Genomic DNA, 20883 nt, shown 5'->3' on the forward strand with positions numbered 1-20883 from the left:
GTGTTCATTTTGATTTTTTATTCAGTTTTATTTTATCTTATTAAATATTTTCTTTAATTGGCTACAGCATTATTTTCTTTTCTATCATTATTAAAATGTTATGTTTTACCATTTTTTTCAGTTCAATTTTACATGACTAATGGATAATGTTTCATTTTTATTTCAGTCTTTTATGTTTCAATGCATGAAGTTTTTTGCATTAATAATCCATCAGCTCTTATTCTCCCTTATTTGGATGATTTCTGTTTGATATTGATTTGAATCTTCTGAACCTGTTTGCATCATAACTGGTTATTTTTCACATTATTAGATTGAAGGATTCTGAGTTATTTTTGTTTTCTAACATCTGGCTTTGATCATGTTCACCTTCAGTGGTTCATATCAAAGTTCAAGAGAAAAATCAAAGTGGAAAATCAGCTTTAATGGCTGAAAAATGTTTAGAATTGTGTAAAAATAATGAATTGCGGAAAAAAAACGACAAAGATAAAAACAGTAAGGAAGTGGATTTAATATAAAAAGCTGGAACCTATTTGTGAAGCAGGAGGCTGATTTATTAACCAGAGAGAGAAAGAGACAATAGTAGAGGTAGTCTGACTGGTCTGAACAGGATGAAGTAACATGAACTCCACCCTTGTTCTGCCTTCACCTTGACTCCACCCACAGGGCATAAACCCAAACAGAATCTTTCCAGTGAACAGCAAAGATCACAACTGGAAACGTCTTAACACTCCACAGGTTTTATCCACCAGGTTACAGGTGAGTCTCTTCTAGTTTATTGTTGTTCAGTTTTCATTCTGACTCTTTTAAGATGAATTCTGTTGAAATATTTAACAGCTCATATTCCTCCAGTAATTTCTGCTTCGTTCTTTAAAAACACCTTGAAGCCTTTCAACTTTCTGTCTTCCTGAAAACTCAAGTATAAACAATGCTCAGAAACCCTACACATAATACGGCAAACCATTTTAACATAAATTCAGTTTTGTAGCACTTACATCCAGAAATCTCCAATTGTTTTATGACTAGACGTTTTAGTGATTTAAATATCTCTAATTACATTCTGACTTTATATGTAGTTTTGACTAGTGAAAACTATATAAATATAAATTATAGATTCTTTAAAGCAAATATTGACAAGACCAAACTAAATTAAAGATATATTCAAGTATAATTTTGACTACTCAAAATTTCTTTAAGTTATTTCTAAATAATTAGAGATATCTTGAATTATTCAACTTTTCTATTTAAGATATCTTAAATTAACATTCTGGACTATTCAGAATAACATTACTGATATCTTGAATAAGTATTTGTGTATATTCAAAAACGTCCCTGTGGCAATTTGAAAGGAGGAACTAAAATGCTGTCTCCTCCATTTTGAAGCAACCAGGTGTTGACGCAGGTAAAGGATTAAAAACTAACGAGTAAGTTTTATATATTCATGTTGGTTTCATTGTCTAATTTAGACAGTAGAATAAAACATTTTACTGAAGTAGCCTAGATGTAAAACACATAATTAAATCCTAAATCTATCTGCTTTATATCTCTATAATAACTTTAAAACTCTGTAAGTTGTTTTTCTGTTTGATCCGCTCTGCTAGATGAATGTTTTATGTTTCTCCTGTCAATATTAAACGCTTTGGTTTAACACAGAACAAAGAAATAAATAAGTCATTTTGTGTTTATGAAAAATATTATGGCAGCTATTTCATTTATGTCTTTACATTTAACAATAAGGTGAAATAAGGTGAAAATGTAAAGATACATATTTCTGCTTTCAACCTTTTTTAAAGCAGGAAGTTTTAAAACAGAAAACTGCTTTAGAAAAGCTGCTTTGGATATATGAAATATGAAATGTGTTTCATATTTCACAGTCAGAAAATGTTTCATTTGTTGTCAGGTTTAACACCTATTAAACAAACACAGGAAAGAGAAGAGAGTTACATTCTTTCTGACTCGCCAGGAGAACAGACAGAGATGTGCTTTAGTTACAATCTCCTACCGTCTGAAACACGTTTGCCTGCTCCTCTCTTTTTATTGTTTTCAGGATCCCTAATCACAAAGAACGCTGTAGCTCTAAAGGGAGGAGAAAACACTTCATCACAACTACAGCGCCAATGACAATCACTAACTAAAACTCAAGGTATCTTGCACTAGATAGTCTCGTTCCAGACACAGGGTTAAACAGAACAAGTTGTACATCTTCACGGTCAGTTTTATAACAATCTAGGAGGTCAAAGAGGCCTTGCTTCCTGCTGAGAGATAAACCTGCAGAAACCTGTGTCTCTGCTTTCCTCAGTGAGGCCTTCTGAGAACAGAATCAGAGTAATTCAACAATACAGAAAAATTCTTAATGCTAAGATGAAATTAAACAATACAAAGGATATAAGAAAAGATACATTATAAAGATACATAAGAATAACAAATATTTGATTAATAATACAATTTGCCTAACATTTGTTTATCCAGATGTAATATATGACAAAACTATTTCTCAAGAATAAGCGTCCAATACTGAAGAATAACAAAGGTTCAGAAACAAGAATGGCAGTTCTTCCAACTTCAAACTGGGGGTGGAGTTAAAGACCTGACTGACTGACTGACGACTTCACCCAAAGCTCAAAATTACAATCAGTTTCCTCCCAGCATTCTACTACATAGAAAACTGAAATCCCAGAATCAAAATAATTGAATATATCCATTAAACACAGTTATAAACTCATTGAATGGGATTAAATGTGTGTTGAGACATTAAATGAATGTTTTCTCAGCAACAACTGTGTATTGTAATACTAAAAATCACTAAAAGTCCTATTTTCTGTTGTCTTGCCCCCTTGTGGTAGTATTAGAGTTAGGTTTGGTTTTGTTTAGTTTCAGTCTATCCAGCATTTTTTCTGATGTGCAACGTGCTGAACGACAGCTTGTTCAAATCTTGAATATCTTTCTTTTACAAAAGAAAAAGGAGTAATAAATGTTCAGACGACTCGACATTTGGAGTTTTTAATTGTTTTCATTTTTGTTCGCTGTCTGTCTCGAGCATTACAGCATTTGTCTGAGGACAGGATATCTGGGTTCATATTTTCTATTTATTTACATTGTAGAAATAAATAAGAGCACAAAAAAATGTAATTTTGTAAAATAGTTTTTCTCACTAATTCTAGAAAGTGAAACTAACATACATTATGTAGATTTAGTCAAATATTCTAAGCCCTTAGTTTTTACATTTATTATGGTTACAGATAATAAACTCATCCTCCAATCTCTGGAAATTTATTTACTGTAGAATATATTGTAAAATGTTATTAAAATCATGGTGTGACACTAATCTAATGAATTTCCTTAAACAGCTGCAAAGGTTTCCTGAGTCTCTAAGTTTTTCTCAGTTTGAGATCATTTAGAAGAAGAATAGAAAACATGTTGACTCCCACATGATGAGATGTTACTTATCTCTCTCTCTATATATAGAAAGAAAAGTTATTCTGTAAGAAGCTGGTTGTTCAGAGCGTTTATCAAAAGTTTAGTGGAAGGAAAAGCTGTGCTAAATAACATTGCAGCAGGGATAACTGCAGCCTTGTCAAAAAGCCACTCACAGGAGAAACCTGAGTCTGGATTGAGAGCAACTCAGTTCACTCCTTCACAAGAGTTGGATTCACTCAGATGAATCCTAGTTAAAAGCATTTTATCCAGACTGAGGAGAAGTTCTTTTTTCAGATGAAAGTAAAGTTTATATTTAATTCATGTATCAGTCCCTGAGTCTCCAGAGAAATATTTAGAAATTAACAGAATTTCTCAGAAATCTGAAATCTCTGTTTAGCATAAATTGATCTGATGCAATTTTCTAATTGACTGTAAATTATAATTAATGTTGCAAGAAGAATTACAGAATAAAACTCTGTGATGAATCTATATAAAATGTATCTAACAGTGAAATTGACAAGTGATGCAAGGACTGGTACATTGTTTGTCATTGACTTAATATACTTTTCATTATTTAGCAGTAAAAAAAGTAAAACTCCACTCACTGATGTTTTCAAATTATAAGAAATGATTTCATTCAGAAAAAGTTTTATAATAAAATGTTCAGCAGCTGCAGAGAATGAAAACAATCCTGTTGACTGAGAGTCGCTGTATGAGTTTTATAACCACAAGGTGGCAGTAATGATCTCTTTCTAAACAGCTTTTATCACCTTCATCATAGACCCAGTTGTTCCTCATATTGTTAGTGATGATGTTACTGATGTTCTGCTGCCTCTCCTCCTCTTCCTCTCTCAGGATGAAGATGATGTCCAGCATCCTGCTGCTCCTCATCCTCAGCTCATGTCTCTGTGGTCAGTCTCCATCTTGTCTTTGTGACAAGAAAGCTCTCTAGATGGAGCTGAAAGACTCCCATTCCAGTTTCTCAGTGTGTCTGCTCCCTCTCTTTCCCTCTCTGTCTCCTCAGCAGCAACATTTGTAGTGAATGTGACACAGAGCAGCTATCAGGCAGAGGAGAAGCAGAACATCACTCTGGAGTGGACTTCACCACCAAGACTCAGGGAACTGGAAGAAATCTGTCATCGTCTGCAGCTTGTTGGCTCCTGATAAAACGCGAGTTCTCTATCAGGTTCATGAAGGAGTTGAGATTCCAGAGTCTCAGGATGATCAGTTTCAGGACGAGTCCAGAGCGACAAAGACGTCCTCAGAGAAGGACGAATCAGACTCCATGTGTCCCCAGAATGAGACTGAAGACTCTGGTCGGTATCAGTGTGACGTGAAAACTGAAGATGGAGTCAACTCTGGAAGATGTCGACTCAGCGTTACTGGTGAGTTATTTGGGGTTTATTTTACTTTCTTTTAACTTTTTAGGTCCTTAATGAGCATAAGTGGAAACTATTTATTAGTGAAATGCTTTGACTTTTCTTTATTAAAGCTCATGTTTGATCACATCTGTCATGTTGAACGCAACTCGCTTAACCCACATGCAGAACACAGATTAGAGAGGGAGGAATCAGATAAATAAACATTTTTATGACAGGATAGTTGATGGGGTTTGAGGATGTCTCTCTGGGACCACTGGATCTGGATCTTCTGTGATCTGAGGGCTGGGGAGATGAGAAGTGTCTTTTTGTCTTATTGCTCACAAATCTGGGGAAATGCAATTAAAACAATTATTGAAATATTAGTTAAGCTGCAAAAAAAGCTGTAAGGCTTATTAATAAAGTGGGATACCGGAAACCAACGGATATACTTTTTAGTCAAAGTAATATTTTAAAATTTAAAGATATTGTCTATATAAAAATACTGGAAATAATGTTTAAAGTATTGAACAAAAGTCTTCCTTCAGGTATTCAGAAATTATTTAAGTTAAGAGAGAATAAATATAATTTGCGAGGTTTGTTTATATTTGAATGTGCAAAAGAGAAGAGCCAGATAAAGTCTAGATGTATTTCAGTTATTGGTGTGAAATTGTGGAATGAACTGAATGATGAATTTAAGTTATATTCTTTTTTAGTAAACTTTAAAAGAGCTTTAAGATGTAAAATGATAAAATCTTATCATTTATTTAGATTTATATATGTATTATTTAGATTTATATATGTATTGTGAAAATATCCTGGTAGGTTATAGGGTAAAAAAATAGGCAAGAATAAGCTTTGCTTCAGCCTCTTCCTTTTTGGTAAATTGTGGGTTATTTATTGCTTATTGTTATTTCTTTGTTGTTTCTGGTGATGTGGACAGTTTACCAAAATAAAATAAATGATTGAATGAATGAAAAAGAAGTCAGTGGATAGTGGGAACAGGTGAAATGAGAACTGGAGCGGGCTGGAGAGAATCCGCCAGGGAGGGAAAGGTTGGGATGCTGGACCCTGGGTCTTTGCGCTCGAGGAGGATGCAGTCCGGGTTTTGAGGGCCGAAGGGATCAGGGGTGACTGATCTCACGTTGGAGAGCGGGCTGGCAGTCAGTGGGGCCTGGAGCGGATCTTTTCCAGATGCTGTGCTGGAAAATCAACAACAGAGGATCCTAGGTTTGGATCTGAGGTCAGCGGGCAACTCGATGAGAGAAAACCTGCAAGACGTCAGAGAAGATAACAAAAACTTGAATCAGCTGGGAACATGAACCAATTCTCAGATAAATAGACTCAGAGGGCTCAGAGTATCAAAATCGGTAAACACTCAGGCACTGGAGAACTGGACACCCGCTCCTCTTATGCAGGCGTTGATGAGGCCAATAATGCACAGGGACCCTCCTCCAGAAGACTCCTCATGGCTCCCTCTGGTGGACAAAACGGCTCCCTACAACTCCAGCATCCAACAACATCTCTAAGCTCTAGAGGTCAGAAGGTCGACCTCAGCATAGAGTAAAGATTCTAGACCAAATCCACCTGATCTAATAAATGAAAACTGATTCTATCATAATTCTTCTGAAGTCAAAAGTGCAACATCTTAATTTTATTTCATTATTAAAGTGAAACTGTGAAGATAAAAGTTAAATTGGTACAAGGGATAAATTATCTACAGTTTCTGTGCCAGCTTATATCATCAGTAGAAACATATTTAGTATCTTCAATACTTGGGCCAGTTCCAGTCTATGGGGCCACTGGCCCCTTTAGATTCATCCTGAGTACGGCCATGTAAAGGACTGGACTGATGTAACAACACATTTCCACAGGCTGATGAAAGTAAAGGGTTCAGTGGATTTTCTGCTGAGAGCAAAACATGCAGCACTTCTATGTTCATCTGTAAGCAAATAAAACTCAACCAACCAGAGTCAGGAGAAGGCTCTTAGTGCTGACAATCACCATCTTGTACGTGCTGCTCATACCTTTTCTTTGCTCTTGGCTTCAGCTCCTCCTCCACAGTGAAGCTGCTGTGATTGAGCTTTGAGTGCATAAATGTTAGAAATGTAAATAAAGGACGACGACCAGAGCTTCTCAGGGCCATGATCACCACGGTCCGAGTCTCTCTCAGGGAGGGGAACTCGCAGCAATGGCCCACTTTACTTTATGTGGCTGTTTTTCCTCCACTATCTGGGAGAGGAGGAAGAGATTAGTTGGCCAGACTTAAATAAATCAGTGATAATTTCTGACTATTTTGTGAGACACACAAAGATTGTAGCATAAAACTCATAGAATCAGATTTAGCCGCAATAAAATAAAGATATTTATGCATTTTTACAAAGTAAATTGAAATGTTAAACAGTGTAAATTTTTATTTTTTTTTCCATTGTGAAATATTTCAATCAAATTTAATAGTGTTGCTATTCAAACTCCCAAAACAATCAAATTTTAATATTCCCAAACAAATGCTAACATCTAAATCTATGGTTTGTGCTAAAACTGAAGCATTATGAGAGTTTGGACCCGTTACTATTGGACCAGGTCTGGTTAGAGTAACCAAAAATTGAAGTCCAGTCCAGAACTACTTTGTTGTGTGGAGAACCTCAAGGGTCAGTACTGAGACCAGTTTTATTTAATTTGTATATAAACAACAGAAGCAAAGTGTAATGTGTTAAATTTGTGTTATTTGCTGACGACACAAATATTCTACTCTGGTGAAAACTTACAACTTCTTTCCATAGAAATCAGTAAATTAAAGAAAAGGTTTGACAAAAACAAATGATCACTTAATGGGACAAAACTAAAATTATGTTTTTGGAAACTGCTACCAAAACAATTCAAGTTCAGATAGAGTTCACATGTACAGTAAATTAGTTTTCCCCATGAGTCATCATCTGACCAGCTGAAAGACAAACTGCTGTGATATTTTCCTGTACCTGAATAGTTCATCTGTAATCAGTGCTGGTTGCCTCCATGATTATCAGGCTCTCCAGAAAACCAGTCTGAGGAGAAGAAACGGTTCCCATCGCTCCACAACCAAATGCTCAGCTGGAAGACAATAAACAGCAGATGATACATTTCATTCAATGTTTCCCAACAAATAAAATGTAGTGGCATCAAAACCTGCTGTGCATCAGAGCCTCCAGTCCAGGCTGGTTTGGTTTAGTGACCTGCTGCAGTTATTATAATCTGAATCTGATGATATTCATTCATGTCCTGAACTGATGCAAAGTTTCCCCATGGACAGACAGTTTCTCTACAGACATAACAATTAGAAGTAGCTGGATTTCTTCAGTAAAGAATAAAATAAATTAAGATCACAATGTTACTGGAAATCACCTCGACTCTTGACCAAGTCATGGGTTTCTGAACATATTGAAAGCAGCAACATTAGGTGGCGCTCTTGCACCGTTTCTGTTGGGATTTTTGTGACAATCTTAAAATATGTAAATTTCCTGAAGGTTTGATGCGTCTGCCAAGTTTGGTGAGTTTTCAATATAGTAAAACCAAATCAACTAAAAGACTGTTAAAGGGAGTCCTGACTATTTTCTCCAGTAAAATATCTGGTTTTATTTTTCATGAGTTAAACATGAGTAATTTTACAGAAGTAAATAAGAAATTAATATATTTACATTTATAAACAAATTAAAAAAACCTTTATTTTGAAAAACCTCTATTAATGGGACATCTATATTTTTTCACAATTGTAAAGATCCTACAGGAGAATAAGTATGAATGTTATCTGAACAACAAACAGGAATATTAATGTTGATTTATTAAAATCTTTGTTTATTCTTCCAGATCCAGTGAAGGTTGTTGGTCATGATCCGATTCATGCAAAGGTTGGAGACGACGTCATTCTGCCATGTCATCTGGAGCCTCCATATTATTTGACCACATTTACAATCGTATGGAGATTCAAGGATGAAATAATCCATGTGCATCGCAGCCAAACTAAAGATGATGGAGCTTCAGATCCAAAGTACATTAACCGAACCTTCATGTTCCCTGATGAGTTTAAAAAAGGCAACATTTCCCTCAAATTGACCAAAGTAACCAAGGAGGATGAAGGGAATTATATTTGCTTTGTTCCCAAACTGCAAAGTCAAGCCAGGAAGGGAAACGTTACTCTAATACTTGGTGAGTTTTATAAAGTTAAGATAATTTAAGACAAACCAGATAAATATTTTTATGTCTTTAACACTTAATGTAATTATTCAACAGATGAAAATGGATCCCAAGGCGACTCGACTGATCCTGGAGGTAAATATGTTTAACTAGGTAACCAGTGGTTACTGGCCCTCTGACTCAGTTTCAGACTTTCTTTGTTACCTGCAGCCATTGAGGCTCATTGGGTTGAATATTCATCTTCAGGCTTTTCCTGTTATAACATGTTGATGTTCAGCTGGGCAGATAAAACCTGAAGACCTTTAGATCTGCATGTAGGTGTGTGTGTGTGTGTGTGTGTGTGTGTGTGTGTGTGTGTGTGTGTGTGTGTGTGTGTGTGTGTGTGTGTATGATGCAGTAACTGTGACACCTGAATGATGAGGTGAATGAAATAAAATCATGAATAAAATTAAAATATGCTAAATTGAATTCAAAAATATTCAAAAGCGGATTGTTAACCTTGTTTCTTGTCACAGGACCTGATCCTGTAGTTATTGGTGCTCTTGTTGGTTGGGTTGTTCTAGCAGCACTCATCATCATCATCATCATCATCATCATCATCATCATCATGATATTCTTTGTTGTACGTCGCCGCAAGGTAAGTCAGTCTTTGTCTCTTTAAGTCATGCAGGATTTTGTTGAATTAATGATTATCTCCATACATGCAAATTTCCAGTTTATAGATAATATAGTTTTTAATCATTTCCAAAAACTGATCTGAAGGTGAATAGAAGTAAAACTCTTGATAAACATGAATAAGAAAAGTTTCACATATTTATTAATATCTATTGATGTTTGACAGAAAAGAAAAGAAAACAAGAAACTAAACCATTATGAGTTTCATTTTTTCTCTTTTGGTCTTTATTGTTTATTGTAGCTTTTCTGCCTGATCAGGTTGATTAATTATTTTTACCAGTCAAAAACTGATAAGGAGAATTAAATATTGTCGCCTCATTTATATTGTGTGTTAAGATAAATATTCACTGTTTACAGTTTTTCCATGCTGGAGCAAAAACTCTCAACATGAACGAGGGAGAAATGATGAAGGTATGGAAATGGATCAATTCCAGATTAATAACTTATGTTAATTATTTCCTGTTTTATTTTCCTGCTCAGTGATAAACTAAGCAGTTACTTCATATAGATGTATGAATGTGTTTGTGTTGCTGCAGTCACTGAACATCACAGCTGAGCATCAAACCAGGAAGCTGAACTTCCTTGTTAGTGACTGAATGTGACTGACTAGATATTAGATCATTGATGTAGCAGCAATGAACTGGTGACCTGACTGGGTTCATCATGGCTCACCAGTATTCCCACTGACCTGAACAGGATATGAAGGTTTAGACCAGAGGGTCCAACCTGTGGATCCAGACGCACTAAAGAGAAACAGCCAGAAAACAACGACATTCATTCATAAAATGCTACAAATTAAACTATTATTTACTGCACATAACTCAGATTTTCTCTTCTTTGTTGTGTTTTCTTCAACAGAGAAGCTGATAGCTAATAAATCATGTTTAAGATTATAATTAGAGCTTAATGAGAGACATTTCTTCTGCCTTCATTAAAGTTATACTTTTAATCTGACATCTGAATATACATTAAATATTCAGTTTAATATGACCATGTTTACATTTTATTGTAATATGCTTTGGTTTATGGATTGTTTTATTTTGTCAACAAACATCTGGAAACAAATAAGAGAAAAATAATTTTAGAAAAAGTCAAAACTTAATGCTTTACTTTATTTTTTGCTGATTGATGATAATTTTATTTATAAAAACTAAAAATGACAGAATTCTGTTTTTATTCAAGTCATCTTAATAATATTGTAACTTTGGGAAATCAAAACAATCAGATGATGTTATTAATGAAATGTTTTTTGTTTTATAGATCGCAGAGAAAATGTCGACCCAGACGATGGAGCTGAAGGAAAACCTTTACAGGATCAAGGAAAACAAAACCAAAGTGAATCTTCCACCTGATCTAAAGTCTCTTCAAAGTTTGTTGGTATGAAAACTGTTACATGTTTATAACTGTGAATAATAATAATATAAAAAACTGTATGTCTTAAACCCAGAAGGAAGCCGTTCATATAAGGTCAAAGATTTAATAATCTTTTTTTAGATTAAAATAAACGATGCAAGAATCATGTAAGTTAAAGAACATCTCAAGTCCAAAGATGTTTCTGTAGTTTAGAGTTTCTTACTCAGATTTTGATAAATTATTTGTCTTAAAAAGTTTTTATTAATTCATGCAAAAGTTGACAGATTTGATCCCCAGCTTGAGCCTTCAAAAGGTTTTTAATTTAATTTCTGTCAATAAATCTTATTTTTAATGTTCTTATTACATGAATAACCCAATATTTATATATTTTATTATGACTTGCTGTGTAGTTTTTTTATTTTTTTAAAAAACTTCTAGTTGTTCATTTCTCCAAGACTCTATTAAACTGTTGTTGTCACATTAAATATGTAAAAATTCAAACTTTATACAACAAGTTATTATGACAACATTATTCAAAGTGTTAAACAATAAGGAGATCAAAACAAATCAGATTAAACAGTTAAAAAATACAGTATAAAATTAATACACATAAATCAGAGGGAACAAATGTGACTTTAACTTAGAATCATTCAAAAACATGATTGTCTGATGTCTTGAAAGCAGACATGATGATGAGGCACAAAAGGAAAAAACATTCTCTCCAGATGTTTTCCTCTGGTTTTAGGACTTTTTAAAAGGTCAGTGTCTTAAGATGGGAGGACATGCAGTAGGACATAAAGCTGCAGAAGATCAGAAAACTTTAAGTCTTATAAATGAGCAGCAAAACGTTAAAGTCTGTTTGAACCTGAAAGCAACCGGTGAAAAGATTACAGAAGTAGAAATGTGAGCATATTTCCTGGTTTTGGTAAAATGCAAGCAGCCACGTTTTGAACCGTCTGCAGATCCATAAAACTTTCCCTCAGTAACCAGAAAGCAGAGCATTGCAGTAACGATGCATGAAGACACTAATGGGTGGATAAGAACCTCTGCATTTTGATCAAACTTTTAAATTCTCCTAAAAACATTAAAGTTTAGAGATGATCAAAGCCGGTCCTTGTTATCTCTTAAATGAGAAAGACTGAACCTCTCACCCACATTATTTACCTCATTCCTCCATTTTATGACAGTCATCAATTTTCAAAGTGAAATTTATGAATTTATTTAGTTTGAATGAAAAACATCTGAGATGTTGATACTTTTCAACATTCATTCAGTGGCGGAGCCAGAGGGGTGGCCGGGGTGGCACTTGCCACCCCGGCCACCCCACTGGAAATGGTCATTTTAAAATACAATACTTATGAGATCGGCCAAGATTTGCCAGGAAAACTGTAATTTCCGACTGTCCCTGAAGGTAGCCCGATGCCCGACGCTGTTCATTGGTTAAACTGACATGTGGGTCCTGCTTGTTCAAAAACACTTTTAGAGTTACACCGTGGAGGAGTTTTGCAGGTATTTACATTTTACCGCTCAGCAGTAACCGCTATTACCTTCCTAATGAGAGGCGGCTCTTGTCATACATTTCTAAAAAGAAAAAAAAAAAGGTTGTGCACCGCTGCTTGGTGCCTCGTTTATTATATTAGATCGTGGTAGATCGTGTTTTAGACAGATTCTTTTAACATGTTTTAGTGCACATGCTGCCCTCTAATGTTTTATATCTCCCAGCTCTTGCTGGAAATGTGTGGTAAGAATATGTGAAAAACCATTAAGTTTTATATTGACTGAAATGTAAGTAGGCTATGTCATATGAAAGCTTTGAATTATAACCTCACTAGTTATATTAATTAATTTTAATTAATGTATTTTTAATTTAGTATTATTTTAGCTAGCTACTGAAAACTAAAACTATAGTTTAAATAATAGTTAAATAGTGTTATCTCTGCCAAACAGTCATGGAGTCTAATACCAGGTTGTCTTATTTTGTGTAGAGCCCAAATGAAGACCAGGACCAGACAGAACCCTGCAGCAGTGACCAGGACCAGACAGAACCCTGCAGCAGTGACCAGGACCAGTCAGAACCCTGCAGCAGTGACCAGGACCAGACAGAACCCTGCAGCAGTGACCAACCTGGAGAATCCAGCCAGGAGACTCCAGGCCCAAACATCACCAGCAGGTTAGAGGCTGTGATAGAGAGTTATTAAGTATTAAAATCCAATAAGCCTAATTCTAAAGGTTAGCATGATGCTTTTTGCATTTTTTATTGTGTCTGTTTATGCATTTCCAATTAAGTTCCAGAGAGAGATGAGGGTGATACAGATTCAGAGTCAGACTCTGGGAGGAAGACAGTGAAGCAGAAGGAAATGGCACTAAACTCCCCCCACCCAGCACAACCTATAGCACAGCAGAAGCACCAGTTTATTTATTTATTTATTTATGAGAATTTGTTTTTGGTCATATTATTGGCTCTGAGTTTACATTTACATGTTCACTGTTCCATAGTGCCGTATAACGCCTTGTTTGGTCATGGCAAATCTTTGTTAAATAAACCATTTTAATTTGAGTGTGAGAAAATATTTGTTTCCTTTCGTTCATCATTTGTATATGGACCCCTCTGATAAAGCCTTGCTCACCCTTTGGCCACCGCTTGAAAAAAAGTCTAGTTCCGCCACTGATCTTCATCCAAACATACTCTTTCTGTTATACATAGGTAAGGAGACCAACTGTGACTGCAGAACCAGAGAGACGAGGAAGGACCATCATCATCATTCATCACTGTGGGACTGATAGTAACTCTAAAGGCTCTAATGATAATATTGATGTTTTGGTTTAGGAAGAAAAGGAGAAGAAGAAACCAAACTTTTTGACAAAGAACATTTTTGTTTGAACTTGTTTTGTTTGACATATTATATTTTAATAATGACTTTGAGTCGTTTATTGAATATCTTCAGATTCATGTTTTAAATCATTTCTGGTCTATAACCAGAAACAATGATCTGTTTTTCTGTTACTCAGATGAATTTATTCCGTTTCACTTCATGTGTTTAGAGAAACCAGTGGTGACAACAGTGTTAGGAGTTTGTTCTGAAATTATCATGTTGCTGGTTCAAATCTGCCTCTTTCTTATTGTCCTTGAGCAAGGCACTTCACCTGCCTTACCTGCCAGTGGCATCGACCCACAGCAGCTGCTGCCAAATTGCTGCAGGGCAGCAGAGGCTGTTATCCAGTATTGGTCACCATCAGTGTGTGAATGGATGAGTATGAATGGATGAATGACTGAATGCAGAGTGAAGCATTTTGGATTCAACTGGACTTAAACAGAGCCTAAAAAGTACAAGCCATATTTAATGTTTTATGGAAATAGTAAATTAGAGCTGTAATTTATTATTTAAACATTCTCGTTATCAGTGTTGTATAGTAACAAAGTAAAATACTTCACTACTTTACTAAAGTATGTAGCATTCTTACTTTCCTCAAGTATGAACATTTTTGATAACTTTCACTTTTACTTCACTATATTTCTGAACTTAATTGCTCCGCTTCATTTTCAATGTGTGGTTTAGTTACTCGTTACAAAAAAGTGAGAGAGAGAAACGCAAATGTTTAGACCCAACCTACTGATCGACTGCAACAAAGTCGGTAGCCGATTTGCCTGAGTTTGTTCATCTCCACCAATAGATGCACATGTTTCACTTCTCCCATTAATCACCAAGTTTACTAAAATCTCTCCCTCTTCAGATGCCAAATAAGCTGCATTTCCCTCCCAATTCTTTTTTCTTTTGTATAATGACCAGTTGATGCACCTATAGTTTGTGAAGTAGAGGAATCGTAAAGGTGTTTTTCTTCATGTTGGCCGCATTTTCTGTACTGACTATTTTTCTCATTTTCAGCACTGACCTTACTGAAAGGGAAAACTTGAGGCTTACAAAACCTTTGTACTTTCTGTCCTTTCTGGTTTACTAAGAAGCTGGTTCAGTTATGAAGCAGGTTAAGTTAACCTAAAGCAGGTTAAGTTAACCTAAAGCGAGTTAAATTAACCTTGTGGTTTAGGTAAAGTAATGTTCTTAACTAAATGATGCCTGCAGGTTCATCTATTAGCAGGTTTCATTTTGCCTGCACTTGCTTGCGTACATTATTTTAAATGTATTTGTCAAGTTTTTCAAAATTTAAAAAATGTCATTCAAACTGCATTTGCCTTGTTTTACTTTTTACTTGTACTTTTCATTACATTACTTGATTACATCTATTTTTACAGTAATTTTCATACTTAAGTACAAGAAATTTCAGATACTTTAATACTTTAAATCAAGTAACATTTCAATCAGTGACTTTTACTTTTACCAAAGTCATATTTTAGAGAGCTACCTATACTTTTACTTGACTCGGAGATTTCAGTACTTTATACAAACACTGCTTGTTATTTTGTAACTTAAGGCCTGTGTGGTTTTGCTGTTTCTTTATTGATCTCATAATCAGTGTGTGTTGGATCATTGATTGTAGAAAAGTTATAAATGTACATTTTGAGGTTTTATGAAGGAACTGCGATTCAGTCAAAGTGTCCAAACTTGTTTCTTTAAACTTAGTTTTGCATAAGTTTATGTTTTTGATTAAATGTGTTTTCTTCATTTTTGTGTATTTAATGAGCCTCAGTGAAATTCTCACTATTTACTTGTTTCAACTTTAATGTCTAATTATGAGTCAATCTGCTCTTTATTTGGGCTGCAGGTCAAATTTATGAAACTGGGAAAATAGTTTGTCTTTGTTGTTACTGTTGTATTTACATATTTTACATGTTGTGTTACTACTGATTACAACAGGTAATCAGTAGTTATTATGATATTATGTTGGCTTTGTATCTAATAAAGTTCTGCATTTTATTTAAGATCAGCTTCATTCATATTTTTTTACCAGGTCAAACTAATCCTGCCCCCTAGTGGCAACAGATGGTTCTGTAGGTTAGAAACATTCTGTTGGTTTATTTGCCCATTTTGTCTGAAAGTTTCTTTTAATCAACGTATAATAATTAGTTATGATTAAAAACAATCCAGCAAAACTACAGAAACTGATTCCGTGGAATAAACAGGCGGCTGAACGTGTGTCTGCCCCTTTAAGAGACACAGGAAGGATGATGACGTCACAAGGTCGGCTGAAGACAATACCTTAACCCAGTATCAGGAAGTTCAGGAAGATTTTCTCTGATCTTCAACTCGGTTCATCTGAAACGGTCAGTTTTAATTCATGTTTTCAGATTTAAAGAGTTTTTAAAATTCACGCATTAAATGAAGGTTTAGTTAAAGTTGGAACAAAGTTTCAGCAGCAATATTATCACAATTCTTCATGTTTCTGTTCCAGTTTGTTTCGCTCTTTTCTTGTTGCATAAAATATTTTTCTATTAATAACAAACGGAATAAACTCTGTAGAGGTTTTACTAGACACATTAAATAAAGCAGAATGCGTTGATTTTTGTAATACGGGCCTATTGTTCATGACTGCGCTGCTTTTTGCATGAAGGTTTCGGTTCAAAGGTCATTTCAGCTTTTAGTTATTAAATATTTGATACAAATGCATATTTTCTCTGCGTCATGTTTGCAGAAAAACGTCAGTTTCTGTAACAGCGATCATTAGAGAAACACTCAGTGAACTAAGATGTTTAGTTTCACTTTGATCAAACATGTTTTTAACAGTTTTATAATTAAAACTTCTCTATGTTTTCTGCATGACTTTTAAACTAAAACTAAACTTTAAACTAATTAAGCGTCTGCAGATCTGATCAAAGCGAAACATTTTATTTTCCTCCATTTTGTGTTTCATGGACGCCATATTGAAATGATGATCCTCTGTAATTATCACGTGATCAGAGATCAATAGTAACTAGTTACATTTACTCAGTTACATTAACTTGAGTAACTTTTTAGAACAAATGTACCTTTAGTTGTTTTTATTACTTTTTACTTTTACTTGAGTTTTTTTATTATGATGTTTTTCTAACTTGAGTCAAATTTCTGAATTTTCTACCCACTGAATAAAAACCAAAAATGTTTTAACCAATAATTAAACACAGAGCTGCAGTTTTTGTTAAAGTTTTATAGGTTTTTTATGGAAAGAAACTGATTTGGAAAAAAAATAATAAATTCTTAATTTTGTTATTTTGTTGTTATATAAATTATTGTCATTTTTCTCCTTAAAGTATAAAAAAATTCCTCAAATCTTTATGTTTTGGTTTGTCTGATTATGTAATTTTAAATATTAAATGATTGATAATTTGATCAGTAACTTTTTACCAAACATTATTTATTCTGACTGGAGTATAAATATGTTGAAGTAGTGCTACTGCTATTGGAGTAAAATGTTTTGGTCTCTGCATGTGATAACTTGTAGAAATAATGTCTATAATTAATGTGTTTTATTATTTCTAACAGAGCATCAATGCTGAACCGGACCTCCTCGTCTCTCCTGGTTCTGATTCTGTGTTCTGCTGCTCTGGGTGAGAAAATATGACTGAATGTTGAAACTGAACTTTAACTCAGAGCATGAAGGACGTCTCAGGTTTCTAGGAATAATTAGCAGATCTGATATCACTGGATCTATTTCCTGTCAGTGTTTTGATCACAACTTTTCATCTGAGCCTTTAAATAAACTTTTACCTGAAGCTTCGTGAGAAAATGTTTTAAATCGTCCGTCAGCGTCTGAAACATCAAATCCTGGATATTTGGAGGTGTGATGATGCATCAGATTATCAGAACTACTTCATCAAAGTGTTTCTGAGGATTTGTGTTGTGATTTCTTGCTTCTGTCTCTTTCTGACTCCTGCAGGAAAATCTCTGCCCACCGTGAATGAAACTCTGGACGTCTACGAGGCCGAGGAGAACTCCAACATCACGCTGAAATGGATCCGTCCGGATCCGAACGCCACGCCGCCTGACCGGCTCTACGTCGATCTGATGAGCATGGAGCCGCTGAGGAGGATTTATCGGTTCGACAGCAGAGATGAGACGTTCACAGATGATGAGTTCAAAGGTCGACTGCACTGTGACCCCCAGCTGGTCAGGAATGGAGGGATCCGGTGTCTCCTGGCTGAAGTGAGGCTCAGCGATGCGGGTCGGTACCGGTGCTACGTCGTCATTGACGGAAGAAGAGACCATAGAGACTGGGAGCTTGTAGTCAGAGGTGAGTTTTTACTGATAAAAATGGTTTAATCTTCATTTTCTGGTCTTTTATGTTTCCACTTTATTTTTGGGTCTGAAAAGCTGCATTTTCATTACAAATGTTTATTACAAACTGTCTTTGATATTTCACAAATGAAAAAAGATTAAAAAAGAAAATATTTTACAGATACAGTGTTTCCATTGAATAAGAAATACAATTAAAATCACATGTGAATAATTTTATTCATGCAATAAGTCATTAAAAACGTGGATGAGTCAAATGTTAAGACACAGAAAATTCTTCTTCTTCTTCTTAAATGCGTTTCTCCAAATCGGGTTGTTTCCATGAAGCAAATTTTCTTTCATAATTTCATTTTACAGAGTTTTAACATCAATGGAGACGCAGCTACTGATTTATTCTTGATTCTTTCTTTGCAGCTTCCATTCCTCAGACTCAGGAGGAAACCAAGAGCTGGTGGATCGCGGGAGGTTTGGACTTTATGTTGGTTTGGTTTGTTCCTGCTAGCAGCAGGACGACTCGCCCTCCACTCTGCTGCTGGTTCAGGTTTCAGGTTCAGCTCATCAAACTCCAGGACATAGATTCACCAAAAATCCACAATCAAAATCACTCCCAATATTTTTTATTTTTTTTATCATGACCTGATTTTGTGTTAGAGGAGGCCTTATGACCTTATGACCTCCCCAAAGATTGCCCCGTCTTCAGTCCCTATTGGACTTGGAGCTCCAGATTCTGTGTGTTTTATGGTTTCCAGAAACTGAGTTCTGCAGAATGAGCAGAACTTGTTCTGGAAATATTTTGGTTCATTACAAATGCACTTTGCACTTTGCACTTTGCCGACAGCGCTACAGAAACGGTGCTGCTATCAGTGGAATCACGGGAGGGAAATATTACACTGAGAAAACAGTTTCTACCTCATAGAAGTAGCGCATAAACATGGCCGACCGTCGATCTTCCTTTGGCCAAAAGGTTGCTGAGACGATTTACGGCCATGTCACAGGTTGTGGTGTCGTTGAGCCAGACACCAAATCCCTGAACTAGCTACCTCGACGGCTCGGATGTAGGAATGTAGACTGAGGTCTTATTTTAAATAAGCTTGTTTACAAAAATGCTATGCATGGAACAAGGTCAGATGTTACTGATGTTTAACTGTGATGTGATTCGTCTAATTTTGAGACGACAATCAACAAAGTGTCAATAAGCAACAAACTGAATCCTTGAATAAGCTTCCTCCATGGAGGAAAAGGTATTAACCGGTTTCCATGGCTGTAAAGCAGGAAACATGGCGGACCATGTATGGCTCATCCTTCAGTTCAGAGGTTTGAGGCCAAAGAAACTCTGAGTCTCTTTGGCCTCAAACAGAAAACTAGATCACGTCTGAATGGCTTTAAGCTGTTAAAGTGGTCACAGAGGAGAAGTGCATTGTGGGAAATGGTGTTTTGTAGAGGAAAACTCTAAATACCAGGAATGCAAAGATGCATGATGATCATTTTGGTAAAGATACTGCTGCCCCCTTGTGGTCAGAAACTGGAAAATGACCCAAACTGGAAACACAGCCGTAAATAAGATTTTTAGTTCAGCCTCAGTTTGAAGAACTGAACTGCAGATGTTACAGTTTCTTTGTTTTTATCTGTAATATTGAGACAATAATTATTGATGATGTTGTTTCAAGTCACTGAAATGACGACTCAGCTGCCTTGATGTTCAGTTTCAGTTCAAAGCAGCAGAACAAATAAAAATGCTGAATGAATTTGAGACGATGAAAGTTTCTAAATCAAAGAATCTCATCTTTAAATCTTTAAACTGAGTTTTCAACATGATGACAATCTGCTGGCCTGATGCACAACTGGCTTCATAAAAATGAGCAAAAACAAACAAATTGTCATTTCTGGCTGTTAAAACATATAAAAAATATTCATTAGGATCAAATGTTGACCTGAATGGTTTAATTATTCTATATAATCTGTTGGTGGTTCAATCCAACGACTTTAAATCTCCAGATTCTCTCATTAAACTTTATTGATCACTGATGTGAAAAACAGCATCAAACCAGCAGCTTTGCTCTCATATTGAATGAAACATTTTCTCTTTCTGTCATTTATTCTCATGTTCCAGTTCATTTGCTAGAAGAAACATTCAGGGTTAAAAAATAGGACAAGTCATCATTATATCTATATAATCACATCTGATCTATATGACAAATTCAAAGAAATATTCCCAAACTGAAAATATTTCCTTCATGTTTTTCTGTAACTTTAATGTCAGTAAATCAATAAACTGATTGCAAACGTCTGTCTGTGTGAACTTGTGTTGTTTTAACTATAAAGTTAATTTCTGCAGAAATATTGAAGCAAATACTTTAGTTTCTGATATCAGTTTTGAAAAAAGGTTAGAAGATTAAGAAGTAAATATTTTCTTAGATATTTGTTCAGATTTTTTTTTTTTTAGAAAATTATAGAAATATAAATAAATAAATTTCAAGAGGTGGTGATGTCATGATGTGGGCTGATAATAATCAAGGCTGACTAGTAAATATTCACAAGTCAATATAATACTTAGATTGAAAAGAAACAAAAAGCAGAATTAATCATTTGAAAATGTTTATTAACAGAAATGTTACGAAGCAGCAACATTTCCCAGTAAAGATGTTGATCAGCTGATCTCCAGATATTAAAATGATCATTTCTGCTGGTTTTGGAGCTGCAGCTCCTCTTCATCATTCTCCATAAATAAGTTGATTTAAGGCTGTTTGATG

General features: G+C 35.1%; 2 protein-coding genes and 1 long non-coding RNA gene across 8 annotated transcripts in view; all 3 read left to right on the forward strand.

The window, feature by feature from the left end:
• Positions 1 to 15755, forward strand: part of LOC129356113 (CD276 antigen-like) — a 67290-nt gene extending 51535 nt beyond the window's left edge. For 4 of the 5 annotated variants that reach the window (XR_008605352.1, XR_008605354.1, XR_008605351.1 and 1 more), the window contains exons 4-9: positions 8616 to 8954; positions 9039 to 9077; positions 9458 to 10028; positions 10878 to 10994; positions 12956 to 13140; positions 13675 to 15755. Coding sequence is in view for 1 of the 5 variants with exons in the window: in XM_055025722.1 (XP_054881697.1) it covers positions 8616 to 8954; positions 9039 to 9077; positions 9458 to 9603 (524 nt within the window). In the remaining 4 variants the exon portion in view is untranslated. Of the gene's footprint in view, positions 1 to 8615; positions 8955 to 9038; positions 9078 to 9457; positions 10381 to 10877; positions 10995 to 12955; positions 13141 to 13674 lie in introns of those variants that run through there. The other variant, XM_055025722.1, reaches the window with a different exon arrangement.
• Positions 684 to 4514, forward strand: LOC129356129 (uncharacterized). 2 transcript variants are annotated; one of them, XR_008605371.1, is made up of 4 exons: positions 692 to 756; positions 2045 to 2140; positions 4270 to 4325; positions 4439 to 4514. It is a non-coding gene; the product is annotated as an uncharacterized LOC129356129 (long non-coding RNA). The 2 variants fall into 2 exon arrangements; XR_008605372.1 differs by lacking the exon at positions 2045 to 2140 and having other exon boundaries at positions 684 to 756.
• Positions 15756 to 16118: 363 nt separating the features above from the next.
• LOC129356138 (uncharacterized) lies at positions 16119 to 18889 on the forward strand. Its single transcript, XM_055025740.1, has 5 exons — positions 16119 to 16188; positions 17384 to 17448; positions 17778 to 18131; positions 18548 to 18681; positions 18785 to 18889. The coding sequence occupies exons 2-5, from the start codon at positions 17391 to 17393 to the stop codon at positions 18887 to 18889; spliced, it is 651 nt and encodes a 216-aa protein (XP_054881715.1). The 5' UTR covers positions 16119 to 16188; positions 17384 to 17390.
• Positions 18890 to 20883: the final 1994 nt, after the last annotated feature.

Source organism: Poeciliopsis prolifica, unplaced genomic scaffold, assembly GCF_027474105.1.
Source record: "Poeciliopsis prolifica strain line A6 unplaced genomic scaffold, Auburn_PproV2 SCAFFOLD157, whole genome shotgun sequence".
NCBI classification, from domain to species: domain Eukaryota; kingdom Metazoa; phylum Chordata; class Actinopteri; order Cyprinodontiformes; family Poeciliidae; genus Poeciliopsis; species Poeciliopsis prolifica.